Here is a 25,394-nt window from a genome sequence, read left to right on the forward strand (position 1 = left end):
TCTTTGTGTAAGTATCAAATCTTAGCAGTTTCTTTTGATATGTCTACAGCAAATGCTGTAGTAGGAGAAACTATTTTTGCTTTTTTTAAACACTGCTCAAGTTTAACTTTTCCACAGGTAGTTTGGGAGGTGAAGTAAAAATACTCTTTATGGTCAATCACTTACTTTAAAGAAGTTTCAGTTCTGAGGTGAACATTCTAGGTAACTACATGGGAATTACGATCTGATGTTATCTCAAATCTTAACTAAGCCAATATTAATAACCACCAGTTATTTCTCTGTAGAATTACTGTGGGTTATATATGTTGGGTTTTTTCCAAAGTAGTTTCTAAAGAGTGTTTTATATGACTTGATACCTTGAATTAAATAGTCATAAAATTGCAAAATTGATTCGTTAGGGTAATGAGTCTTAAAGTTGTTAAACAGTGGTGTGCTTCCAAACTGGCTGCAGGACAGTGGACGTGAACGTGCCGTCTTTGTTTTACAAGTACTTGGGTGAGCTGAGCAGAAATGGAAGTAGAACAACTTAGTAGCAGAGTAGGGTGTAGACTTCTCTGCTCTAGGCTTTTTTAAAAGCAGAAAGTGAAAAGATGATCACAGCTCTGCCTCCCTGCCTCGGCAGGCAGCACCTGAGATAGCTAAATTTACAGGAGTGTTTTAGAAATCATAAATCCATTGTTTAGCATAGGGTTGTAGCACTTCTCTGAAGAATAAGTTGTTTGGTCTTGATGATCTCTTATGCCTGTTTACTTCTCTCCTGTACAGTCAGCAAATTATGTTTTTGCAAAATCTTTTTATTTCTGGTTGGAAAGATCCATGTGTGTACCTGTAAAAACCTTCGAAGACGACTTCTCAGGCTATTGCCTCCAGAAAGAAATGTTGATCCTTTATTTTAGAAACGTGAAGAAATGTTGATTCTTTATTTTAGAAACTTTTCTTATTTCTCTCAAAGAAAGTATTTGCTTCCCGAGTTAACTGATTCTGGGCTTTAAAACCACATTTGTAGAGAGGGTTTTACAAGCTTGAGTGAAAAATTCTCATGGGTTTACACTGTATTTCATTTTGGAGTTTTCACATGCACAATTCCTGTAAATACATTAACTATTTGTTCACATCTATATTTTTCTCATTGTTAGGTGAGTTTAGAGAACATTTCCACGAAGGAGACACGGTTGCTGTACATGACAACTGGAGTTCTTCTTCAGAAACTAGTTTGCGCCAAAAGCCTAGCTGAATATACACACATTTTCATTGATGAAGTAAGTTGGTGGAAAAAAAGTTTAATTTCATATTAAGAAAACCTTCTTCCTTTTTGTCTTTCTTACTGTGCTAGAGAAAGAAAAAATGCAGGCATCTACTTGTAAAGATGCTTTGTATAAGTGTCCCAGCTAACGCTTCTTTAAAAAAGATTGTCTTGGTGTTCCTTTGAGCAATTAAGTTTAGGACTGAGGGTGTAGAGGGGATATTTTGCTATGAATGCATTAAAATGTTTTTTGAAATCCACTGCCTGGATTCAAAGAACATTTCTGGCTAGTCAGGGGGAGGCGGCTAGTTTTTACTCTCTTGGCTGTTGCTAGTCTTAGAAAGAGTCTTTAGTCTTCACGGATGTCCTGAAAAATAAAATAGCCCTCTGAAAACTCCCTGTCTTCTGGGCAGATTTACAGTCCACTGGTGTGGATTCATCGTTATGGCTGTCACTGCACTAAAAAGCTAAAGAAAATATACTTGCAGGGTTTTTTGCAATTTGTATATTTTTATGTGTTTTTGTGCTTATTTTCTGAGGTAAACAGTATTGTATTGTTAAATATAGTCACATGTAAAATTGTGCTTTCACAAACAATGAGTGTAAATCACATGTAAGGTGTAGGACTAAATTTTGGGATGTAGTGGCACGGAAGAGGACTTGTTTTGTGTTGGCTTTCATTTTTATTTGATTACAGTATTGTAGCTGAGAGTGACTTTGATTCTTGGATGTTTGAGGAGCGTGGAGCCAGTACTTGGTATACCATTAGACCATTACGGTAATAATGAAGGCTGTCGTGACGGCACATTGAAAAACTAGAAAAGAATAAGCAAATAGTTACACTTTTGTATGACAAAACTTTAGGACTTCATTCAAACAGACAAAAATAACCAAAAAACCCCAAATCCTAAAGAATTGTACCAGTTGTCTTCATGGGAAAGATTTGAGACCACTCTACCTTAACATTTTTAAGCCTAAAATAAGGAAATGCAGATTAGAAGTAAGATGGGAAAGTTTAACAATAGAAGCTGCTTGTATAGAGAAGTGTTAGATTGTTCCTTTATTAGGTATGAAAATTAATGAGTGAAGTTTTGTGGCCCCTGATGCAGCAGAGCAGATTTATGCAGAGGTTTGAAAAGCCTTGTTTGCTTGGGTGCTGTGGTTTGAACTGATAATATCAACTTGTACCACTTTTTTCAGCAGCTCCCAGCTTTCAAGACTGTGTGTGTTTTTGCTTCTGCAGCCAAAATTCCAGTCCCTCCTGTTTGCCATATGCCACTTTTTTTCTCCACATTTACCTCGCCAATTGTGATCTTGACCCAACAGCAACTATTTTCCGAAGATGTCCCTGCTCATTGCAAGGGGTGTGGACTAGATGATCTTGAAAGATCCCTTCCAACCCAAACAGTTGTGTGATTGTGTGATTTTAGCAACCAGATGCTCTCTGCTTCATTCTTAATTGCAGGTCTCAGCCCTGTTAGGGTGCTGCATGCATTGAGGAACATACCTAAGTACACCTAGTCTGAAAATTCTTCTGACTTCTCACAACAAGACCTTGCTGTCAGCCTGAAAACTGCCTTAGCTAAATCTTTTTCATCATGAGACAGTATTGAATATAAATACATCGTTATATTATGTTAGAGTATGCTAGTTACCTGACAGGTGCTGAATGTTGACCTTTGAAGGCCGAGCTCTGGAAAAAGCTGCTGAACTTAATATATTTAAACTGTAAAAATTCAAGAAAGGGATATGATCATTATCAGTAATGTTCAAAAGTATTTATTGAACTGCAAGGACCAGCCAGAATCAGGTGCTAGGATATTTAAAGAATTGGGTGGAAAATAATATTTTAGAGAGTAGTTGTGTATTTTGATCATGTCTAGAAGTCGTTAGGAACAAGGTGAGTCTATTCAATTTGCTTAGCTGTTAGACCAGCCGACATAGTCCCTGCCTAGATTGTTAGTGGTCTTACCAGTACAGTTGACTTACCCAGCTACAGTATCATTTCAGCTGTTATTGTCAACTCTAGCAGAACTATTGGCTAGCTAGTTTTCGAGCTCATTATTCTAAAATTTTCATGACTTATTAGTGGCAGATGATTTTCACAAAGGGTGCTGTAGTCATCTGAACAGCTGTGTTGGGATTTTAAAATGTGATTAACTTGCATAGTCTTAAGGTGTGTTTTCTTCTATGAAAATGTGTTGCTGTTCCAAGTTACAAAAATAAAACGGGAAATGGAGTAGCAAAGGAAGATGATTGTCAAAAAGAATTAATGAAAACTGTGGATAATATCTTCCAGGTGCATGAGCGTACAGAAGAAATGGATTTCTTGCTCTTGTTGATCCGTAAACTATTGCATACAAATTCACAGTCTGTAAAGGTAGGTTCAAAATATATTCTACAGTTTTTCCCTGGAAGAATAAATTTTTACATGGCTTTGATCTACAAAGGGCATGTTTTAAAGAACTTACCTTAAAAGGTGTCATTATTTTTCACTAAAATATTATTTACCTTGCTACTCTTCATAAGTAACCAAGCTAAAGGGCATTCTTTTCCTGGCTGCTGTAATGTGTTCTGAGAGACTTTTTTTTCCTCATGTTAACATGCATTAGTTTCTAAATTCTGCTTAAGGCTAAATAATGCAAGATGAGTGTTTGACTGGAATTACTTATTGGGTATTGAGGGCAGTGATTATCCTTGGTTAAATATGGTAGCATCAACTCTTGGAAATGTTGAGGCTTTTTTTTAAATGAGACAACATATTTGGAAAAATAGCAAAAACCAGAAATGCTGTATTGTAATTTCTGTTAGTAAAACGTCGCTGAGATTTTTCTCTGCATGTCAGGAAATTGTCTTTGTACTAAAGCAGAGTTTGCAGACATTTAGCATGACATATTTAGTCTTTGTGGCCTCAAAGTGCGCTCAAGTCTTTGTGGACTCTTGAAATGTAAGAAATTGAAATACAGGGGATAGAGTTAGGCTAACTCGGTATATTTCTGTGCAGCCATTTGGGACTGCAGAAATTCAGCAAGGCTGTACCTGTCTGTTAAGTGCTTCAGTTAATGCAAGCTGTTCTGTTCCAAACAGATGTAAGTTCAATCTATGTTGGCTGGTTTTGTTGCTATTGGAAGGGAATCTGTTCTTCTGTACTATTCACCACATTGAAACTCTGTTAATTTGGTCTTTAGGTCTTCCAGGCATGTCCTCACTCACTGAAAGTGCCCTTCCAGCTGGCATTAGGCCATGTCTGTGCACTTCATTTCTTTTACTTCTTATCCCTCTTCTTGCCGGTAAGAAAACTCAATTGACTGCAAATTCAGAGACAGCAGCATGAAGCTATTCAGTCTTTCTTAGCACTTGGCTCTGCCTACCAAAAATGACAAATAATTTGATCACATTCAGTTTGAGAGAAGTTTGTGCTTGATGCTGATTATCTAGTTGGTGTCAATGGCAGGGATCCCTACGGGTCCTGTCATCTTTTCTGTTAGAAAACATTTTTCTTGTATAGGTTCCTGAAAGTGGGGTGGTTTTTTTTTTTTGTTTTTTCTATAATTCTGATTAAATATCTCAAAATTGTTAATGGATTGTTAATTAATGGTTTATCTCCTTAATATCCTTCTATGCCATTGTTTCTGTAGATGACAGTTTCATATTGTATAAACCTGCAACAATCTTACATTTGTGGGGGTGTGTGCCCCCCCCCCTTTGATTTTTTTGTTGCGGGGAGAGGGAACCATTGGTCTGAACTGCTGGGTTTTAGCAGAGTGGAATAGATATTTCGGTTTGAATCTATGCACTAAGCCCAGTGTCTACTGCTTCATCCCTTTTCAGCCAGTTTTGAAAAACTGTAAAGGAAGGGAGCTTTGATTGTGTGGCAAATCTAGAAAATACAAGATTCTTTTCCTTGCGCTCTTGGATTCATGAAACAGAAGGGTGCAAGGAGAACCTATTTAAGGGAAAAAATGTATTTGCAATTCAAGGTGATACGAAATACATACAAGGTGTTTGTCTCCTAATCTGGACGTTGCAGACCTCAGAAGTAGCAGATAATTCAGCACTGCATCAACTAATGGATAGCAAGAGTGATTTTCACAGGTGGAATACAAGATCTACCTGTTGTGGTTCACCTACCAACTATACTGGATTTTCTGACAGATGGCTGGTGCGGATTATTGCTTTTAGATCTTGCTGAGTTGGGGTTGTTGCAAGGAAACCTGCGACTGTAAGAATGGCTCTGTTTGGTCAAACCAAACAGTGCAATTTCCAGTAGTGACTAGTAGGAGCTGCTTAGGTGGGAAAATAAGAACAGGATAAAGATAGTCGTATTTCCAGGTTCTAGCACACTGCTATTCAGGGACAAATGAAGTGAGAAGTTGTGGTCAATGTGTGTATTTTTGATATTATATAGTGTGGTTTTAGACATACCCACACTGCACAAGTGGTTTTGGGCTGCTTGATCTTGAAGAGCTATTGTCTTTGATTACCCTCTATTCCAGTATGTTCCTCTGCCCTGTTGGTGTTACGTGCATGTTGGATTTCTGCTTTGGGAGTAGACCAAACTCTTGGTTTACTAGTGGTGTTCCTTCAGGCACTCTGTTAGGAACCTGTGGTTTTCCTTCTAGTTTGGAAGGCCTCCATGCAGATTACAGAGTGAAAATTACAAAGATTGTCTAGAAAGAGTTGTAACTGCAGTTAGGATAACTTAGATTGGATTTGGTTTCAGTAGCCTTCAGGTGAGGTTACATTTAGCCTATTTTCCTAGCGTAGGTGAGCCACTATCTATTGAGCCATGAGGCAGTTCATGCTGTAGTGGTACAGGATTCATATAAATTTGCAAAATTATATCCTTTCATATTTCTCCTGCTTTCAGGATCATGTTAAATGACTTCATGATTTAGTCTGCCCTCCACACGTGTTGCTTGTGCCTTTGTGTATGCTTTGGAGCTGAGCACAGTGGTACAATGCCCACTTCATTATCTTGCCTGCCTGTCACTTCATAAGGGGGCTGCTCTTGTATTTCATTCCTTTTTGTGAGGGGTGTGATGGTGGTGTGTTGATGTCTTTAATTCGATTTTAGAATTTATGGAAGGTGTCAGGAAAGCAAAAGAGGACTGACCGTGTCCCAGTTTACAGGTACTGCTTAGAGTGGTTTAGGAGACCTGAAGATAAAGAAACTGAACACTAAATGGTTCATTATAACTCCTTGGCTCTTTGTACTTTTTCAAGTTGAAGCTGTCTAGTTTATTCCAGCTGACTGTGCTGAGCAGTGGGAGCACATTCCCAATAGAGGGGTTAGAGGGAGAATAGCCATAGCCACTAATTTACTTCTTTTTCCTTCACCCATTCTGCACATACGCTGTCTAACCAGGGAGAGAAAAACAAAGCTGTGAATTCTGAATTGCATTATAATTGAAAGAAAAGGTTTCACCACGTAGCAGATGTGACTTCTGTTCTACTCTTCAGGTGGATACAGATTAAGAATATTGGCAGAGCCAGCAAACCAAGTGAGGAGCTTAGTGTGATCCTTGAGAGTTTTAAGTTGCATAAATTAGTTGAAACTGAGATAAAGCTTATTGGACACACTTCAAAATCATTATAGTAACAGATTTAAGGCTGGGCTATAATTATAGGTACTGCTGTTACGGGATTAAGTCCATCTTTTGATGTAGTTAAAGGCACTGATACTTAATCTGTTTAGTGAAACAGGAGCTTAAAATACTTAGCGTACACTTCTTTCTTTTGAGGACCATGTAGAGTTCGTAAGCTTAAGTAAAATTACTATATGTTTTTAGGATGAACTTTTACCACGGGAAAAAGTTTTTCATGCTGTCTGCGCTAGGTATCTGGCCTGATCTGTTCTATTACAGGTACTTGCCTTTCTCCATGTGCTGCCTAGGAAATCTTAAGTATTTAGCTTTGACTTACACATGCCTTGGATACATAGCTGTAGTAACCGAAATTAGGCCATTTTAACATAAAGAATAAGTGGAGATTCCAGCAAAGTGTGGCATTTTGTATTAAAAATAATGTTTTACGTTTGCTGTGCAATTTTTTAACAGGTAATCCTGATGTCTGCTTCCATCAACTGTAAAGAATTTGCTGAGTACTTTGCAATTCCAATTGGTAACAGTCTGACTCCAGCCTGTATTTTTAAGGTGGAAGGCAAACCTTATGCAATCAAAGAGTATTATCTTGATGATTTGAAGCACATTGTTCATTTCAAGGTATTGTAAATATAATTTTATTTCATTAGACATAATAAGAAGGAAATTAGAGTAGTCAGTTGAAAGCAATGTAATAAAATCACAAATAACCAATTTTACATTACAGTTCTAGATAAGAATTAATATATGGTGACAAAATAGGAGTCTGCTTACCAACAGGCTAGTTTTTCTTTCATATAACAGAAGTGGAATGAAAAGGACAGAGAATTTTAAGTCGTATGTGGCATTTGGTTCAATAGTTTGCATCTGGAACAATGTAGAACTCTGGGCAGAAAGTAATGTGTGAGAGCTTATAGATCCCTTTGAATACAGCTGACAAACTCAGTGAGTATTTCTATGTTTTGATTCACGTTGCTGTTACGTAACAAAGGCAGAAAGAGCTAGGAAATGAAGAGAGTCATCAGAAAAGAAGTGTTTAGAAGTTTGGTGCTATCAAATTGGTTTCTCTGACAGCTGAGGCTCACATGCTTCCTGTTTTTTCCTTTCTTTTTTTAATAGTCCCAGAGCTCTTCTGCAGTAGTTTTGAACACATTTCTGTTGTAGCCATGTAGGCCAAAGTGTCAAATACGTAATTGTGAGTAATGAAAATATGTTGGAGTAATAGATATTCACCACATTCCTGGTGGGCAGTTAACAGCTTATATGGCTTCACTGGAGAATTGCTGCTCTAATGCCTAAGGAGGGTAGTAATGGCCGAAGATTGATTTGCTGTGTCAGTCTTTAGCTTATACACTACACAGTGTATATATATGTAGAGCTTCTGACATGCTATTGTATAGCATGTATCTGCATAGACACAGATAATGAAGGAATAAATGTAAGTTGTAATTAATCAGTATCTGTGCTTTTGCAATAGGAGTTTGTTTTACAGTTGAAAAATAGCTGTGTGGGAATTAATACTTGAGTGTCTGAACTCTTTCAGTATTACAGTTCAAGGCAAAATAAACAGGTTAAAGCAAAGTAGAACAAATGCACTCAGGCTTTAATAGTGATAACCACTCTAAAAATAACTGGGATGTGGGAGTAATTATTGGTCAGTTTTGATAATTGCGAACACTGTTGTCATGTTAATACAATGAAGAAAACGGGGGATGCACTTAAAAAAGAGCCTTGTGTGAACATACTGTTACTCTTTAGGTTTTATCGCTCAATTCTGCAGAAAATAAATTAGAGAAATAAAATGAATGTATAGCTTATGGGAAAGCTGGACAAAAGTAATTGCTTGCACTATACATAGCACAGGCATTGGTTATGCCTGAACACAAGCAAACTAAAATAAAAGGCTATCAACTGCTGAAGTTTTAATGCAGCTAAAAAAATAAATTAAATGCATGTAGCAGTAGGCCTGTCAGTTTTTGTACATTAGTATGGCAGCTCAGAGATAATATGGAGGAGATTATGTAATATATGATTTCTGTGAAAGATTTTTGATGGTAGATGGCAACAGAAAGATAACCAGGAAATTCGGTAAGAAGTCTACTTCAGTCAAGTTGCATTTGTCCTAGCTGCACATTGAGCTGAATGTCAGCTACCACACCTTTCACCTCGGATAATGAACAAAACTAACTGCTTTCAGTGCTTATGCCTTTTTATATTTTTTATTTTCTCTGTGTATATGAGCATTTAGCTTTGATTTTGATTTTTTTGAAGTTTCTATCTGTTTCTTCATATTGTGTTGTCCTAGCTATAGCCATTCTGTTGTTTAGTAGAAGGAGGAGAATATGGTTGTCCAAGAAGGTATTTGTACCTTAGGGCAATAATAGAAGCACATAAGTGCTCTTGACTTTCCTTTTTTTTTTTTTTTTTTTTTTATCCTGTATGAAAAAAAGAAGAAATTGAATTAGAAAGCACTGTTGTTTGGTCTTTCAGCTTGTTTTTTGTGATGCTATGTGTGGAGATTTTCTCTGAATAGTAGTTTTATTTAAAAAAATACTTAAAAACATGGAGGGTCTAAGAGGATTTATGTAACATCCTAATAAATATGAAAGCAGAGCCTGAGTGTTAAGGCAGTTAATGAGTTAACACTGTCGTATGGAAGCAGGGGCACATCTTTCATCATGCTAAGATCAAAAATCGGTTAGATAGCTGCCTGAGGTACAGGCTTCAGGCTCTAGTTCTTAGTATTTTATTTTTGTCTATAAAAGCCTGTAAAATTCACATAAAGAATACAGAAGTTAAAAGGAAAAAAAACAGTCTTTGCTCTTTTATTTTAAAATTAATAACTATAAAATCAGATTACATAAATCAGAACTCATTTCCTAAAGCATCTTGATTGGAGTCAGTTTAGTCCCTTGTCCCTTTGCTGTGAGGTACAAACCTTTGTCCCCTTCTCAAAAAAACCTTACAATAATTGAATGTTACTGTATAAATGTAGAATTCTTTTATGAATCCTGCAGAGCTCTTGGCTTGAATATGTCACTCATTTCTGCGGGTGATAATGTTTTAAAACTATATTTGAAAATTTTCTTCGAGCAGTTCTTACTTAGATAATTTGGGAATTCACTGACATCAGTTGTGATTTGGAAGATAAATAGAAATGAAAGTCATTTTTTTTTTCTTCTGTATGGCTGGGTGCAGTAAACGCTTTGCTATGGCTAGTTAGATGTCAAGCTGAATCAAATATAAAGCTTTCCACTTGAATTGCTTTGTAGGAAAGAATAAAAATGAGAGGGGGAAGGGAGAAACACTCTTCAGTGTAGCATTGGCTTACCCTTGCTCAGATATTGGGATGTTTATAGGTGCTACTGTTTAATTTTTGAGTGTAGGTTTGTAAAAAGTAGTTTCTTTCTCTTTGGCATAATGAATTCTGTAAGCATATTGTTCTGGATATTTCACTGGATCATTTGTTAATTCTGTGAAGAGATTTAATGGAAGCAACTATGGAGTCTAGAGGTTATTCTTTGGCAGTAGATCTGTGAAGTCCCATGTATCTTCCCCTTAAGGCAGAAAAGAGTGTCTCTTTTTGGCTTGCAAAATTAAAAACTCCGTCATATCCGTAGAACTGAAGTCAGAGTCCAGATGAAAGGTAGTGAACTGCTGTCAAAAGCTATTCCGATTATGTTGTATTACTTCATTCAGCTTGAACTGGGCTTTTGGACTTGCTGTTTGTCACATCGTTACCTTTTATTAGGAGTGATGTGGCAGCCTTGTCATGTTAAAGAATACTAAAGGTACAATTGGTAACAAAATTGAAAAGACAAATTTGACAGTTACTTAAGCAGAGATAATTTAAAAACAAAAATCTTATATTCAAGTAACCCAGGAAAGATAAAGTCCTTGGCTTATCACATGTATTGGAAAAAATAAAGTGTTACTTACTACTGGAATGTTGTCTGTGGTTTCTGATGGACTCATCAAGTTTCTTTGGAAAAGCATTACTACAGTGGGTGTGAAATGCAGTTAAGAAGCTCTGGGACTGACAGAGTTGTACACCTGAGAAGTCTCCCTGGCTGGTTGGTTCAAGGGGGTCAGGGAAGGGGAAAGAGTACTGTGAAGTTCTTATAGATGGCTTTTTTTGGTCCTCCAATCCATCATCTACCAGAAGAAAGTAGGATAATTTTCTCAGAATTTTCAGAAAGGAGTCTTTTGACAGACAGCGGGACGACCTAGGGATGACATGATGTGGTGTTACCAGTTGGCTGCTCTGATAAAGGTTGGAAAGCCGAGGACTGAGGTTGAAGTAGCAAAAGCTGATTGAAATCACTTTTGCCAAGTTAATGTTAGCAGTGGTGCTTTTATCGTTCCATTGTGAGCTGCTTTACAAAGGGAAACTGGTAGAACAATAACTAACTTCATTTTAACAGATCAGTTTTCTACAGTTTTAGCTCTCAAACATCTCTATTAGGTCAAGTGTGTACAGTTTCAGGCAAAGGATTTCGAATCAGGTTAAAACAGCCATGACACTGAACCTTGAACTTGGGGTCCCAGTGCTGGAGCTGGGAAAGGAGCAAGTGAATGGTCACTTCTGCTTCATGCTGCCTTTTCTCCCAAGAACGCCTTGGGAGACTGTGACAGATTAGAGCAAACACTGAGGGGTGGGGTTTTTTTTTTTTAGCTTAAAAGAACTCTTTCCTTCCCACATTCTTGTTTACTCTTGAATAGGTTTATAGGTAGCAGTAATACCTCTTTCTGACTTTCATTTTGCTTGGTTAGAAAAGGTAACTCTTTGCTGTTCTCCTTTTGCAAGACAGTCTCTTCATTCTTCTGGTCATTGAAGTAGTCACAGTTTGCATCTGTTCAAGTTTTGGCTGATCTGCTTAAAACTTGGTGAGAATTGCAGATGTATTGTCAGTCCCTGTCAGTTTCCCCAGCATTGCAAACTGAGTACCTGTTGGCTTCCCAGACTTCTTTTACTTCAAGGGCTGACAAGTATGCTGGTGAAAACCTTGGCACTATTTGAGTCTTTTCAAAGCAAGGGGCAGTTTTGTACCATATCACTAATTCATCGCACTGTTAAAATAACATTTCCTGATTCATCCTAGGGTCATGTTTGCCTTTCAGCAGCATGACACTGGAAGATAGCTGTTTTCTTATGACTGAAGTAGCTGCTCCAGGTGGTTCTTTATTTTCAACCAATACACCATCTGCTTGTATCCAAAATTTATAAACTCAGTTGCATAGGTTTACATTGTCTTACTGGATTTTATCTCACTTCAGACAATTGAAGGACACATTAGATGAATTATAGTCTTATCAGTGCACTTATGATGAATTCCAGCTTTATCAGTATATCTTTGAATTGCTTTTGTTTGCTCATTGAAGAGTTTTGCAGACTCTTATTTTGCTTATATGATAACTGACTTGGTATAAATGTGTGATCCTAATTTTGTGCTTGATTAAAATCAAAGCTCTGTGAAATGTGGACAACTGGTTAAAATCTCCTGCTTCTTTTACAGGGAAGCCTGGAATATCTTAGATTTGTGTGTAGAAACCTTCAAGTATTACTCTTGGCCATTCAGCTTCCATTTTGAATTTCTTTCCAGGAGAGGCTTTTCCATATGCTTTATATCCTTGTTAAATGTCCCTGGCTACAGCTGCATCTTATCTTATGCTGGTATTTATCTGCACAGGCACTGGGGAGACCTTATAGCAGCCTTCCAGTACCTGAAGGGGGGCCCACAGGCAAGCTGGAGAGGGACTGTTGGTGAGGGCATGTAGCAACAGGACAAGGGGTAATGGCTTTAAACTGAAGGAGTGTAGATTTATGCTAGACATAAGGAAGAAATCCTGTACTCTGAGGGTGGTGAGGCACTGGAAGAGGTTGCCCAGAAAAGTTGTGGCTGCCCCCTCCCTGGCAGTGTTCAAAGCCAGGTTGGACGGGGCTTTGAGCAGCCTGCTCTAGTGGAAGGTGTCCCTGCCCATGGCAGGGGGGTTGAAAGTAGATGGTCTTTAAGGTCCCTTCCAACCCGAAGGGTTCTAGGATTTTATGATTTGCCAATTAATACTGACTGCTGTATTTTTATTGTTGTCATGCAGTCTGTTTCTTACAGAGTGTTAAGTTTAAAGCACAAAAGTTCTGTTTTCACTGTCACTTCAATCATAGTACTATTCCTTAAAAGTGAAAATGAGAAGTACAAGCCTAAATGAAGATGTATTTGAATGCTGAAATTCTACTGTAGTGTATCAAGCAGTGGGTGAGGGTGACAGATAGGCGAGGAGAAATACTTGGTTGAGCATAAGTGTAAAAATGGAGGTTGGCTAGCTGGTGAGAAAATACGTGATTTCTTGAATCAAACTCTCACAACCTGCAGAAGAAGAATGTAGAGACTGATCACCTTGAACCTATTGTTTTTCTTGGGAAAGTCTTGGATGCCTTAAACTGTTAGATTTCAGCGTATAAGTAAAGTACTTCACTTGAAGGTGGAGGGAGGTAAGAGGAAAGAACTTCAAAGGCATACTATGAGGGAGAGAAGCGCAGTTTGACTGTAGATTTTCTAATCATGTGGAGAGCAGATTACACTGTAATACAATCCTAGAAAAGTTAGAGATAGCGGTTAGTGCAGTAAAGAGTTTCCGCAATAATGAGGAGAAACCCTGAGAACCTTACCAGGTAAAAATGTGTAATACTGTAGACAGTTCCCAGAGTATTGCTAGTTCATTAAGAATTTTTTTTAAAACTGAAACGTGATTAAGTTATTGTCTTCACTCTGAAGACTTGATGGTTTGTGTTCTTAAATATTAAAGCCCTGAGTTTGTGTGAGAATACTAGAAAACAGTATAGATATGACTCATCACGGTTACGTACACAACAGAACAATAGTTCTTTGACAGGATGTAACCTAAAACAGAAGATCCATTAAGTGGAGAGATAATTTAAATGAGAAAGAGGTACATGATTTATTTGGCAATTAGGTAGAGACTTGCATTATAGCACCTTTGAGAACGATTGTGCCTACCTTATAAAAATTCCTCTCCTTCTTGTCATCCTGTTCCCCATGGGTTGCAGTTAGTCTCACATGCATAGCACTTGTGGACAAGCAGTATGTCCTGTAAACTTTAGGGGATGGACTGTGAGCTAGTGCTTGTCTTAAGTAGGTAAATATCAGAAGTATTTCTTTAGCATTAGAATGGTAGGATGCTTGAAGGAAAATGTTTATTTAGTGGGTAATGAATGCTCCAGATTAAGTTACTTCTTTGTACAGCTTCTTTGCTGGAGCAGTTCTAATCGAAGTGCACTTGACCAGTCGACACACGTAGGTGATCTTCAGTCTTTTAGCCTGTTACGTTGTGTTAACCTCAGTACCTTCTTCTCCACACAGCCTCCTTCTCAAACGTTTCGGGAACCAGTGATAGTAAGGGAAATGTATGAAGTAGCAGTGTCTTTGATTCAGTCATTTGATGAGTTGGAGATGAAGAGCAATAGGTAAGATATAGTTCAAGGTCTGGAATCGGTGATTCTTTAAGGAAATGAGACACTAATTAAGGAACAGGAGCAGCCTGTGTATTGTTAGTGGTAATTTAATTTTCTGTATGGCTCTGCCTGTATTTTATGCATTCGTGTGATTTCTACTCAGGTTAGTCATACTAAGACTGCTTGTAGGTCTCAGTAAATATACTGTGTTCTTGAAATACAATTCATGTCCTGGAGTGTAAGTGGCTGTTCAAGCCAGCCGTGTCATACGGAAACTAGATTCTTTGCTGCAAACCAGTGCTGGACATTATATGACGAATAAGCCCAGAAATACGGTTTTGTTTTATAAACTAAAACATACATTAAGCCATGAAAAAAGAACACAAACTAGGCATTAATTTTCACTGACTGCTTAATTAATGCCTTACTGTCTTTTGAAAGAAGTAAATATTAATTTGTGTTACTCTGTGTTTTGTAAATTGATGTTTAGTACCGGAAAATGTAGTAAGATTGCTGCTTCTGCACCTTTGGTCTAATAATGGGTGCGTATTTACTTTAGGAATGGTTTTAGTATATATTGTATATATATTTGTATACTAATAATTTATTAATGTATGCTGAAGAAATAATTTTGGTTTGTAAGCTTTTTTTTTCAAACTTAGTATTACGTATATATTGAAATTGTAAGAAAGCATTACTTAAGCTCACCTGAGCAGTTATCAAGTGAACTGCTGAAGTACAAGTGATGATGGAGATACATAAATACAATAAACTTGGCACTAAATTTTACAATATATAGAAACTTCTGAGCGTTTTCCTTGATGATTTCTTTTGATCTTTTCAATTAAACTGTTTTACTGTACTTTGGAAAAGCCAAATTAAACTACCTTTCATTAATAAGCTACCTCTAACAAGTAAACATGAAGACATTAGCATTTCACCTTTCAAATACCAAAAGGGCTATTACAAACATCTCTTGTTATGAACCTTCCATGAAAAATACTATTTTCTGTTCATTATATAGTTTGAGAGTAGAGACTTTCAAGATGCATGAAAAGGTTTTGTGTCAGAAATGATTACTATCCAAAGTATGAGTTCTATGTCATATGAAGGTAATTTTAGCTTCTTGACACTTAAGTAAACTTAGAGGGAGACATCTTCAGTTGATGTCAAGACCTGTAGTTCTGGATAATGATTAGTTTTTGTACATGCTAGGCTTTTGCTAGAGGTGTCTAGGGATATTTTTAGAATACGAGAGAGAAATTACTGAATAAGTTTGCATAGAATTCTGCAGTAGTATACTACCTTTTCATTTTAAGATCTTTGTAACCTAATTTTGATTGATGTCATTGGTAAATAAGAAGGTTTCTGTTTTGACATAATTTTGAAGACAAAACTAAACATAATGATCTCGTTCCAATTTTTATATACAGTATTTTTCAGAAGGCGTAGTTGCAAATCGTATTTTGAATTCCATTTCTTCAGGAAGTTTTGAATAATACATGATGCAAAAAAATGCGGTTCTGCTTTTCAAAATAAAATATCTTAGAGTAATAAAGTAGGCTGAGGTTGTAAAAACTAATGAAACTATATATATTTGTTAGGGAGAAAAATAACTTGAGTGTTACATCAGAACGTGGAAGTGTGCTGGTATTTTTACCAGGTGAGCATATATCCTAATAATTTTCTTTTTCCTTGTTTGTCATCTATCAAGCTTTCTTCTGGTGCTTCTTCCAGGGATTTACTAAACACATATTTTAACTGGGGTTTGTTGGTCTATTTGGCTATTTTTCTTGCAAACCTTTTTAAATACGGCAATAGTTGGAAGAGCAGTGAGTCAAAAATAGACATCTGTGTTTTGGAAATGAAGTTACAGTAATAAAATGAATTCTACAGTTAATCCACAGAAAATCAGTTGTTCAGTTTTTTAGATTAGTTACTAAGTATTGTGGGATTGCTAGGATTCTTTCAGAGAGGTTTTTTTCCGTGCAGATCATGCAGTCTCTTACCCGCGTTTTGTTTAGGTTCTTGTGGTAGAAGTTAAAATTCACTTTTTTCTTTCCACATATATTGGTTGGTGTAGTAGGAATGCTCAGAAGCACACAGGGTGATGGTATATAATGATCAGAGAACTGGTTATATGTAGTTTTAGTTGTCTTTAAACAGTAAACCTAGGTTATCTTACACTGCCTCTGAGATCTTGCTAAGGGATTCAAGTAAGAATGACTACCAAAATGAAAGCATACAATGATTTTTGTCTAACTAGGCAGCAGCCTAGGTTTCCCAAGCATCACAAACCTATTACCTGGTGCTTTCAAATATTCTTTTACTTCATGGATGTGAAAGTTTGGTAGTTGAAATCTTTGAGAAGACCTGGGCGTGTTACTAGTGGAGAGTCACCTTGGAGTCAGGAGCAGCTGTTCCCTTGGGCATAGAGAGGTCTGTCTCTACCAGGACTTTACAGCTCTGTGTAAAAGCTTTATGAATGTTATTTGCCTGCTGTTTTAAGCTTAGATGGAAAACACAGCACATCAGCACAAAGACACACTGCGCTTGCAGCGCAGCAGCATTAGAGCTGCCTTTCTTAGTTACCTTCTGGTATGAAATCAATTGGTAGAAGGAATTCTTTCATCGTGTCAATGTAGGACCCATTCCAGTTTTCCATTAATATAGTTGGGAGACCATCTCTGTTGCCTCTGGCCTCTCATATTGGTGTTTGTCTGGTGTGCTTTCAGACTTCCTCAGGCCCTCTAAGTCTGCATTTCAGGCTGAAATTACTCTTTAGCACTGTAATTCCCAAATCTTTTTTGTCTTCCACTTTGAGGGTGTTTTTTTTTCTTTTTTTACTGTGTTGCTATCCCTGGTGGCTTATAACTGCAACTGATAAAAATAAACTTGTTTAAATACATTTGGTAAATTGATGAAAACCTGTATAGATAGTGCTTTCTGAATGAGCTGGTACTCAGGTTTTGGTTTTTATTGTTGTTCAGGATTTGACCTTGGCCTATATTATCACTGGATACTCAAGACTGAGCTTGAACACAGGATTAGCAAATACCTCTTGAAATTTTCTTCACAAATAGTCTTTATACAGAACTAGAGAAAAGGGGAGGAGAGGGCAATAGGGCAGTTGAGACAGATTTGGGTAAAAATAATCTCTATATTTAGGACACTGATTTGAGATGCCTAGATTTTTTGAGTGCTTACAATCACATAGCATTTTGTACATTCAAAATAACACTCCCATTGACATTTCAAGCTGAGTAGGCAGCAGCAGCCAGAAAAAGTAGGAGTGCTGAAGGAGTACTGTTAAGAGATTCCCCCCCCCACTTTCTTTGTGGAACTCCCTGATGGGGCAGAATCTGCTTCCATAGAGCAGCTGCAGCTGTCTCAAGTAGGATGCCACGTTTTCCTTGCCTATGGTAATTGGCTGTCTTGTTCAGTGCTTAAATTTTTTTTTTTTTTGTACCGAGTCTGATTCTTTACAGATCAATATCCTTCAGTTCTCAGCTCTCATTTGATTTCGGAGCTAGTCCGTCCCTGGGTGCTAGGTGATACAAAATGCCATGTTAAACTGTACGGTGATTGTTTTTTGTTTTTTTTTTTAACATGTATGCATAAATATGTTCCAAGTGGGCTGCATTAAGTTTGCACACTTAGTTCTGGAATTTTTTTGTTTTAGTGCTTGACATAGCAACCCTAATGTTTCTTGAGCATTTACATTGATGTACAATTCTTTAGACTTCTTGAAGAAGAAATTGGACGTAAGAGGTCAGACAGTGTTGACTGAATCATCACTGAGCTACACATTTGAGTGTATAACGTGCTTCTGTCAGACTAGCTGATGGGCTAAGTGGATGCAATAGTAGGTTGCTGTCCACTTCAGGAGCTTGCAGAAGATGGCAGTGGCCTGATTTCTGTGTGCTTCACATGTGCTTGCTGATGGCAGGAATTGCACAGCTTAAAGCTTTAGGGTTTTCTTTCAGAGGGATTCTGCTGTACTGTCCTAAGCTTTTATCTGTCCTACTTGTGTCAGCCTCTCTGTTTTGTATTTTCTTTTGCACTTCTCCATACCCCACTCTCCTTATTGTCCTGTTTGTCAAACATATTTTGTTACTGGTTGCTTTTTCATTCCAAGATCTGTCTCTCCTGGTGGCAGCCTTTTGTTCTGTAGGCAATCTTGTCGCTTCAAGAACTGGGCAGCAGATATCTCCTGCTGTGTCTAGTCAGTAGTTACTAGACTGATTAATAATTGCTGTTAATATTGGTTATGCAGAGTCTGCTGCTTCCAGTCACGGGTCAAGCTTCTTTTAATTGTTTTTAAACATAAATTGGATTCAAGCCTCAGTGTCTTACTCAGATATGTAACCAGGCAGTATGCCAGATAGGAAGCATTAGACAGTGAGACAGCTGAGCAGTACCTAGTGAGATCAAGCAGGTGTGGAAGGCTGTATCCAAACAGACCATATCATTATGTTCTTCGGTTTTCTCTGTATCTTTAATTACATTCTCTATTTCATGATGAGACACATTTTTTTCTGTATTATAGTAATATTTAGAAGTACTACTGTTTTAATATTTCCCAGTCTGCATGTTTTTCTCTACAGTGCTGAAGGTGGTTTGCTGAGAGCTTTGTTAATTGCTTAATTATTGTGCTAGTCATTATTTTGGTATTTGGCCAGTTATTTGCATTCTCAAGTACTCTTAATTCATTTGAACTGTGATGTAAACTGGGTTTCCTGGCTGTCTTTATTAGGTTCTAATGACATTGCTTTCTGCTGTAGTAGCCTCACACAAAGCACATCTCTGAAATGTTAAAATTTCCCTCTGATTGCTCCACAACCACCATTCTTTTTCTCATCCTCCAACTCATCTCTTCTCTTCCCAACCCTGATGTCTTTTATCTCCCTTGCCTATAGTCACTTCCCCTCATTTTTCAGTTTCACTGACTCCAGTAGTTCACAAATCTCCATGTTGTCCTACAATTTCTTTTCCTAGCTAACCTTGTATTATTACCATGTTGGTTTCTTGTTGAATCTGTTGCTGCTTTTCTTGCTCTAGTTTCTTACTTTCTGGCCTTTTCCTTGCTTAGCTTAACTCAGTCACGGTTTCCATCCCATCACATACCTTTCTTTCCACTCGTTTAAGTTACTCTTCTCTCTTATCTTTCCTGAAAATACCTCTCTTCCTCAGCTTGCATTTGTTTTCCATGCTTCTCACTTCTGAAGTCAAGTAACAGTCATCTAAAGAGTACAAGAATTTTCACATCCAGCTGCTCAAACTGCATTTAGCATTACTGAAAATTGCAGCAAGCCTGTACTGGAGTTGTAGAATAATTTCATTTTTAATATCCAGCTGGGGAAGCCCAGTGTTGGACAGGTCGTTGAAAATGGGGTTTTTGGAATTGAAGTATTAAGTAGTAGTAAACTAGGCTTCTCAAAAAGGTTTTTATGCCTGTGGAGGTATTCAGGAAGACAGCAAAAATCCTATAATCATAAGATTTCCCTTGGCAGATGTGAAATCCATGCCCCAGAGAATGGGCACTGGAACTGCCAAAGGTAAGGTGGTTAAGGCAAAATAGCTACTTTTTTTTTCTTTTTCACTTTTTTTTTTTTTCCCCCCATTGGCCCTGCTCTTGGAAACACCTTGTTTATCCTAAACCGAACATTCAGCATGTGGGGAGTGTTGTCAGTTGTAAGGAACTGAAACGAGGGCTAATAGTGGGACACTGGCAGATGGCCTTTATATCTGATACTGCCACTTCAGTAAATGTAAAATTATGCAAAATGACTCTTGAAAAAGTGTTTCAGTGACTCATTACATTTACTGTTTAACTCTTTTGCTGTTTTATTATATTGTGAAAAGGAGGTAGTAATCATAGTCAATTAAGAATTTAAGTAGATGTGAGAAATGGGTAGTGATTACTAAAAAGAAAACTAACTTGTGATTACTTTTTCCTTAGGTTTGAGTGAAATAAGCTACATGCACTCATGTCTCTCAGGTATATGTAAGAAAAGGTAAGTTAAACCACATTGTTTCAGTTCAATTAAAATTGAACATGAATTCTTCAGTTGTAGGTGTTCTAAGTTCGTAATGTGATTTAGCACAGAGGTGTAGTTAATTTTTATATTCTTGCATCAGTAAATATTTCACTAATTTATTTTCTTTAGGTGGCAGGTGTACCCACTTCACTCACGCGTGACATTAGAAGAACAAAGTAACGTATTCTTGGCTATAGTTCCTGGCTACAGAAAAGTAAATATTGTTGAATCACTATTTTGAGTGTGTGAAACCTTTTGCTAGAGTAATAATCGCAAATAATAATGTACATAAATTGATATTAGCTGTGCCAACTCAAATCATTGCGTAAGGGCAAAACAGTTTTGTTTTTTCAAGATGTAAACTGATTGTCTGTCTTAGCAAGCTGTTGCTTTAACTGGTGTTTAGACCTGAAGTGCAATAATAGGAAGCTGCACTTAAATTATTGTGTGGCACTGGTTTTGTCCTTCAAAATAGTTGGTGCATGTTGAATCTAGCACCTGCTTGACAGTAGTATGCCACTGGTGGCACTGCATAGCAATGTAGTCCCCCAGTATGGGGGTCTCTCGCCTGCTTTGTACCCCCCATTGTGACTAGAGTCTTTGTTTTCTTTGTCACTGCTAGTAGCATGATGTTTTGTTATGACAAAGGCATAAGGAAATATTTCCATTCTTCCTCTATATTGTCATATGCTGTACTACTCTGTTATGTTTTTCTGCTCATAAGTTTTCTTGTGCTGTATTGCTTTTTTTAAAATGCATAGCAGAAATACTATGTTGCCATTACATTTATATTTCTTCATAGCAAGTTGGATTTTTCGTGTAGAAACATTAGTGTGATTAATTTTTTTCTTTATGCATTTGTCGCTCATTTTTTTGCTTCAAAACTCAGGTTATTCTATCTACAAACATAGCTGAGAGCTCTGTAACAGTTCCTGATGTGAAGTATGGTAAGTCATCTAAATTTTTTAGTTGTGTATATACAGTATTTGTGACGTTTTCCTTACTGGTGCTAGCCTATATCTCCACAACATGTCACCATTTTACAAAACATTGCTGTTGGATTTTAATTTTGACAGTTGTTGAATTCTTTCTTTCACAACAGAACAGTTTTAAATCTGAATAGATGAACAAATAGTAGAGCTAGTGAGTGGGGTGTTGGTTTTAATCTTTACTGGATGGGGAAAAAGAATAATTTTGAACGTAATAACAAGCAGAATCAGACCCCATGTGAGAAGTACCTTATGTTTGTTATTCGCATTCTAGTTACAGTTTGAAGTAATTGCATCAGATTAAGCAAATTCTGATATAGAAGGTATAAATGCAGAAATTATTGCTTTTTAATGCTTGTCATCTGCCCTAACTGTTTATTATATTGATGTTAAAATATTTTTGCAGTTCTGTTAGTATTCAGAGTATCCTAGGTCTGGTTCCCTGTAAATCTAGTGTTCTCTTCATTGGTTTTCAAGTAATTCAAACTTTCTTTTTCTGATGATACAAAATCAACCAGTATTTTTTCCACTGCTGTGAGGATAAACTGTTTCACAATAATACTAGATTTTTTTTTTTCTGAATTGCAGTGATAGATTTCTGCTTAACTAGAACTTTGGTTTGTGATGAGGAAACTAATTACCGAAGTTTGAGACTTTGCTGGGCATCTAAAACAAATTGTAATCAAAGAAAAGGTAAGATGACAATAGGTAATGGAAAGTAATTTTTAGAAGCTAAGCTTCATGGAGAGTTGTACATTGCTTTTCATGTTATTAACAGTAAAAAGCACAGATTATTGGTGCCATGAATAGTTTATACAGAAAAGTAATTCCTTAACATGTCATGATATTAAAAGGTGATTAAGCAGCTATGCCTGAATGTTTTATTTTGTTCAAGTATTTTTCCAGAGGAATGTTTTGTATTTTATTGTAAATTCATGGACCACAAAACTTATAAGGATTCTTTGTTATTTAATAGTAATTTTTTTTTAGGGCCATTTTTAAAAAGGAGAAGTAGGTACTGCTAGGTATTTATTAACTACTTGTGAATTTCAGCAGTAAAAAAACCTTTCATTTTTATTTGTCACTCTTAAATGAGTTGAAATATCCACAGCAGTGTCTCTAGTGTAGACCAGTGTTTGTAGCACAAGGTTAAATTAGATTCATATCAGTTTTCCTATAAGACTGTAGTCTTAAATATCAAAATCTTGTCGTTTCAATTGAAAAAAATACTAAACAAATTAATAACAGTGACATCTTTAGATATAAAAAAAATCCAAATTTTTGAATATTAGGAGGACTTCACAATTACAGCTTGTGGTGGGTTGACCTTGACTGGACACCAGGTGCCCATCAAGCTGCTCTATCACTCCTCTCTCGTCAACAGGAGGAGAAAAATGATGGCGAAAGGCTTGTGGGTAGAGATAAGGACAGGGTGATCACTCAGCAGTTACCATCACAGGAAAAACAGTCTTGATTTGGGGAAATTAATTTCATTCATTACTAATCAAATCAGAGTAGGGTAATGAGAAATAAAACCAAATCTTAAAACACCTTCCCCCCACCCCTCCCTTTTTCCCAGACTCCACTTCTGATTTCTCTACCTCCTCCCCTCCCCCGAGCGGCACAGGGGGATGGGGAATGGGGGTTGCGGTCAGTTCATCACACATCTCTGTTGTTCCTTCTTCCTCGCACTCTTCCCCTGCTCCAGCATGGGATTGCTCCTATGAGAGACACTTCCATGTGGGTCCTTCCCACAGGCTACAGTTATTCACAGACTGCTCCATCGTGGGTCCTTTCAAGGAGCGGCAGTCCTTCAGGAATAGGCTGCTCCAGCGTGGGTCCCCCGCAGGGTCACAGGTCCTGCCAACAAACCTGCTCCAGTGTGGGCTACTCTCTCCACGGGTCCACAGGTCCTGGCAGGAGCCTGCTCCAGCGTGGGCTTCCCATGGTGTCACAGCCTCCTTCAGCAATCCACCTGCTCCGGTGTGGGGTCCTCCATGGGCTACAGGTGGATATCTGTTCCACTGTGGTCCTCAATGGGCTGCAGGGTGACAGCCAGCCTCACCATGGTCTTCTCCACGGGCTGCGGGGGAATCTCTGCTCCAGTGCCCGGAGCACCTCCTCCCCCTCTTCTGCACTGACCTTGGTGTCTGCAGTTGTTTCTCTCACATATTCTCACTCTCATTCTGCAATTGCTGTTATACTTGGTTTTTTTCCTTCCTTATATGTTATCACAGAGGTGCTACCACTGTCACTGATGGGCTCAGCCTTGGCCAGCAGTGGGTCTGTCTTGGAGCCAGCTGGCATTGGCTCTGTTGGACACCGGGGAAGCTTCTAGTAGCTTCTCACAGAAGCCACCCCTGTAGCCCCTTCACTATCAAAACCTGGCCACACAAACCCAATACACAGCTTTATTTCCATATGGTTCTGGGTCAGTGTAGATTATGACAACCAGCCAATATACCACCAGTAGAAGCAGTATTTTGTTTAGCAGACTTGGACTTGTTGCATGTATGACTTAAAAATATGGCGTCATTCTGCAGTGGAGTACCCTTTAGTTTGTTGAGGTGAATGATACTTGGATTTGTGAAGACAGACTTTCTGAATCAGTGTGTTTTCTATAATTAGTAGATCATAAAGATGTTTTGGTGTTCATCATGGTATTCTGACAGTTGCTTATATGGGAAATTTTTGCTAGCTATAGAGTCAAATAGGAAATCTGAGTATAGTCATTGTGTAAAGAAATACAAACGCAAAGCATGTTTACTCTGCGTATAGAATCTTCAGTTTATGGGTATTCTAAAACTTGCATTAAAGTATTTGACTATATTAAACTTAGAATTGGTAGGACTTGCCTTTTCCTGCTTTTGAGGAACTGTATTTTAGTGCAGGATTTGCAGTGTCTCTTCAACTGAGATGCTGACTGAGGGCAGTTAGGTGAAAGAGATATTTGAGTGAAATACCTAAGTAACTCTTTTGTTAGTTACTGCTGCTGTGAAAGAAAAATTACTTCATCCAATTCTTACGTAGGAAAGGACAGAGAGAATGTTTCCACTGGGCCTGTCTGCTGCAAGAGAGCAAAATACTGGTCAGCCTGCAGCATCAGCTGTCATGTGCTGCTTAGCTGCCCAGAAGGCGTGTAGATGGATGGGTTTTGAACAGCCTGAAACTTGGCAGTTTACAAATTGGTCATTTGTTCTTTTACGTGAAGGTCGTACTGGACGTGTTTCTGAAGGGTATTGTTATAGGCTTGTATACAAGGACTTCTGGACAGAGTTTATTCCAGAGAAGTCAGTACCTGAGATACTGGTAAGACTTTTGGGGAACATTAAGAATTTTTTCAATGTATGTGGTCATAGCAGAGACAATAAAAAGTAGTTTTGCTTTACTTTTCCTGAAGACAGAGTACGATTTGAATAGTTACTTGTAACTGTCACACTGAATAGAATTCAAGTTATAAATAATTGGCAAAGACCATTCCACATAGTTTTCTTCATAGAAGAGACATTGTAGCATTAAAATGGATGTAGATTAGAAATAAGCAATCTGTTCAAAAGAGAAATTACACAAAATTAATTTCAGCTTTTACTAAATTGTAAATTTTAGCATTTTTTATGTAAAACACTTTGTCACACTTCCCGTGGGTGGAAAAGTAACAATAACATTGTCTTCCCTTCAGCGTTGTCCATTGGAAACTACAGTCTTAAAAATAAAAAAGTTTGATATGGGGGGACCAAAAGCCTTACTGGCAACAGCTCTTTCTCCACCCAGTATAGGTGACATTGAACGTAGCATACTTCAGCTGAAAGAGGTAGGCATTCTTTTAATGTTGTTAAAATCAAGGTAATAAAAATGTACTCTAGAAGTGTTTTTCTTGGTATTTAAGGTGGTAGTAGCTTTAATTGGAACCTGAAATAGGAACTGTGTCTGGAGAATCTTTTCTTACATTTGGCTGTTGTTGGGTTACCGTCCTCTTCAGCATAATTTCTGCAGTTACTTCATTAAAACGGGATTATAATTTCATCAAGGCATAATGATACTGTTTAT

General features: G+C 37.6%; 1 protein-coding gene across 1 annotated transcript in view; it reads left to right on the top strand.

The window, feature by feature from the left end:
* Positions 1-25,394, top strand: part of TDRD9 (tudor domain containing 9) — an 87,592-nt gene that overhangs the window by 33,706 nt on the left and 28,492 nt on the right. The window contains exons 5-15 of the mRNA XM_075426684.1: positions 1,137-1,259; positions 3,543-3,623; positions 7,303-7,467; positions 14,226-14,329; positions 15,922-15,980; positions 20,280-20,334; positions 20,488-20,572; positions 21,248-21,305; positions 21,936-22,040; positions 24,559-24,656; positions 25,027-25,158. Coding sequence (XP_075282799.1) covers positions 1,137-1,259; positions 3,543-3,623; positions 7,303-7,467; positions 14,226-14,329; positions 15,922-15,980; positions 20,280-20,334; positions 20,488-20,572; positions 21,248-21,305; positions 21,936-22,040; positions 24,559-24,656; positions 25,027-25,158 — 1,065 coding nt within the window. The remainder of the gene's footprint in view (positions 1-1,136; positions 1,260-3,542; positions 3,624-7,302; positions 7,468-14,225; positions 14,330-15,921; positions 15,981-20,279; positions 20,335-20,487; positions 20,573-21,247; positions 21,306-21,935; positions 22,041-24,558; positions 24,657-25,026; positions 25,159-25,394) is intronic.

This window comes from Opisthocomus hoazin, chromosome 7 (genome assembly GCF_030867145.1).
Source record: "Opisthocomus hoazin isolate bOpiHoa1 chromosome 7, bOpiHoa1.hap1, whole genome shotgun sequence".
Classification (NCBI taxonomy): domain Eukaryota; kingdom Metazoa; phylum Chordata; class Aves; order Opisthocomiformes; family Opisthocomidae; genus Opisthocomus; species Opisthocomus hoazin.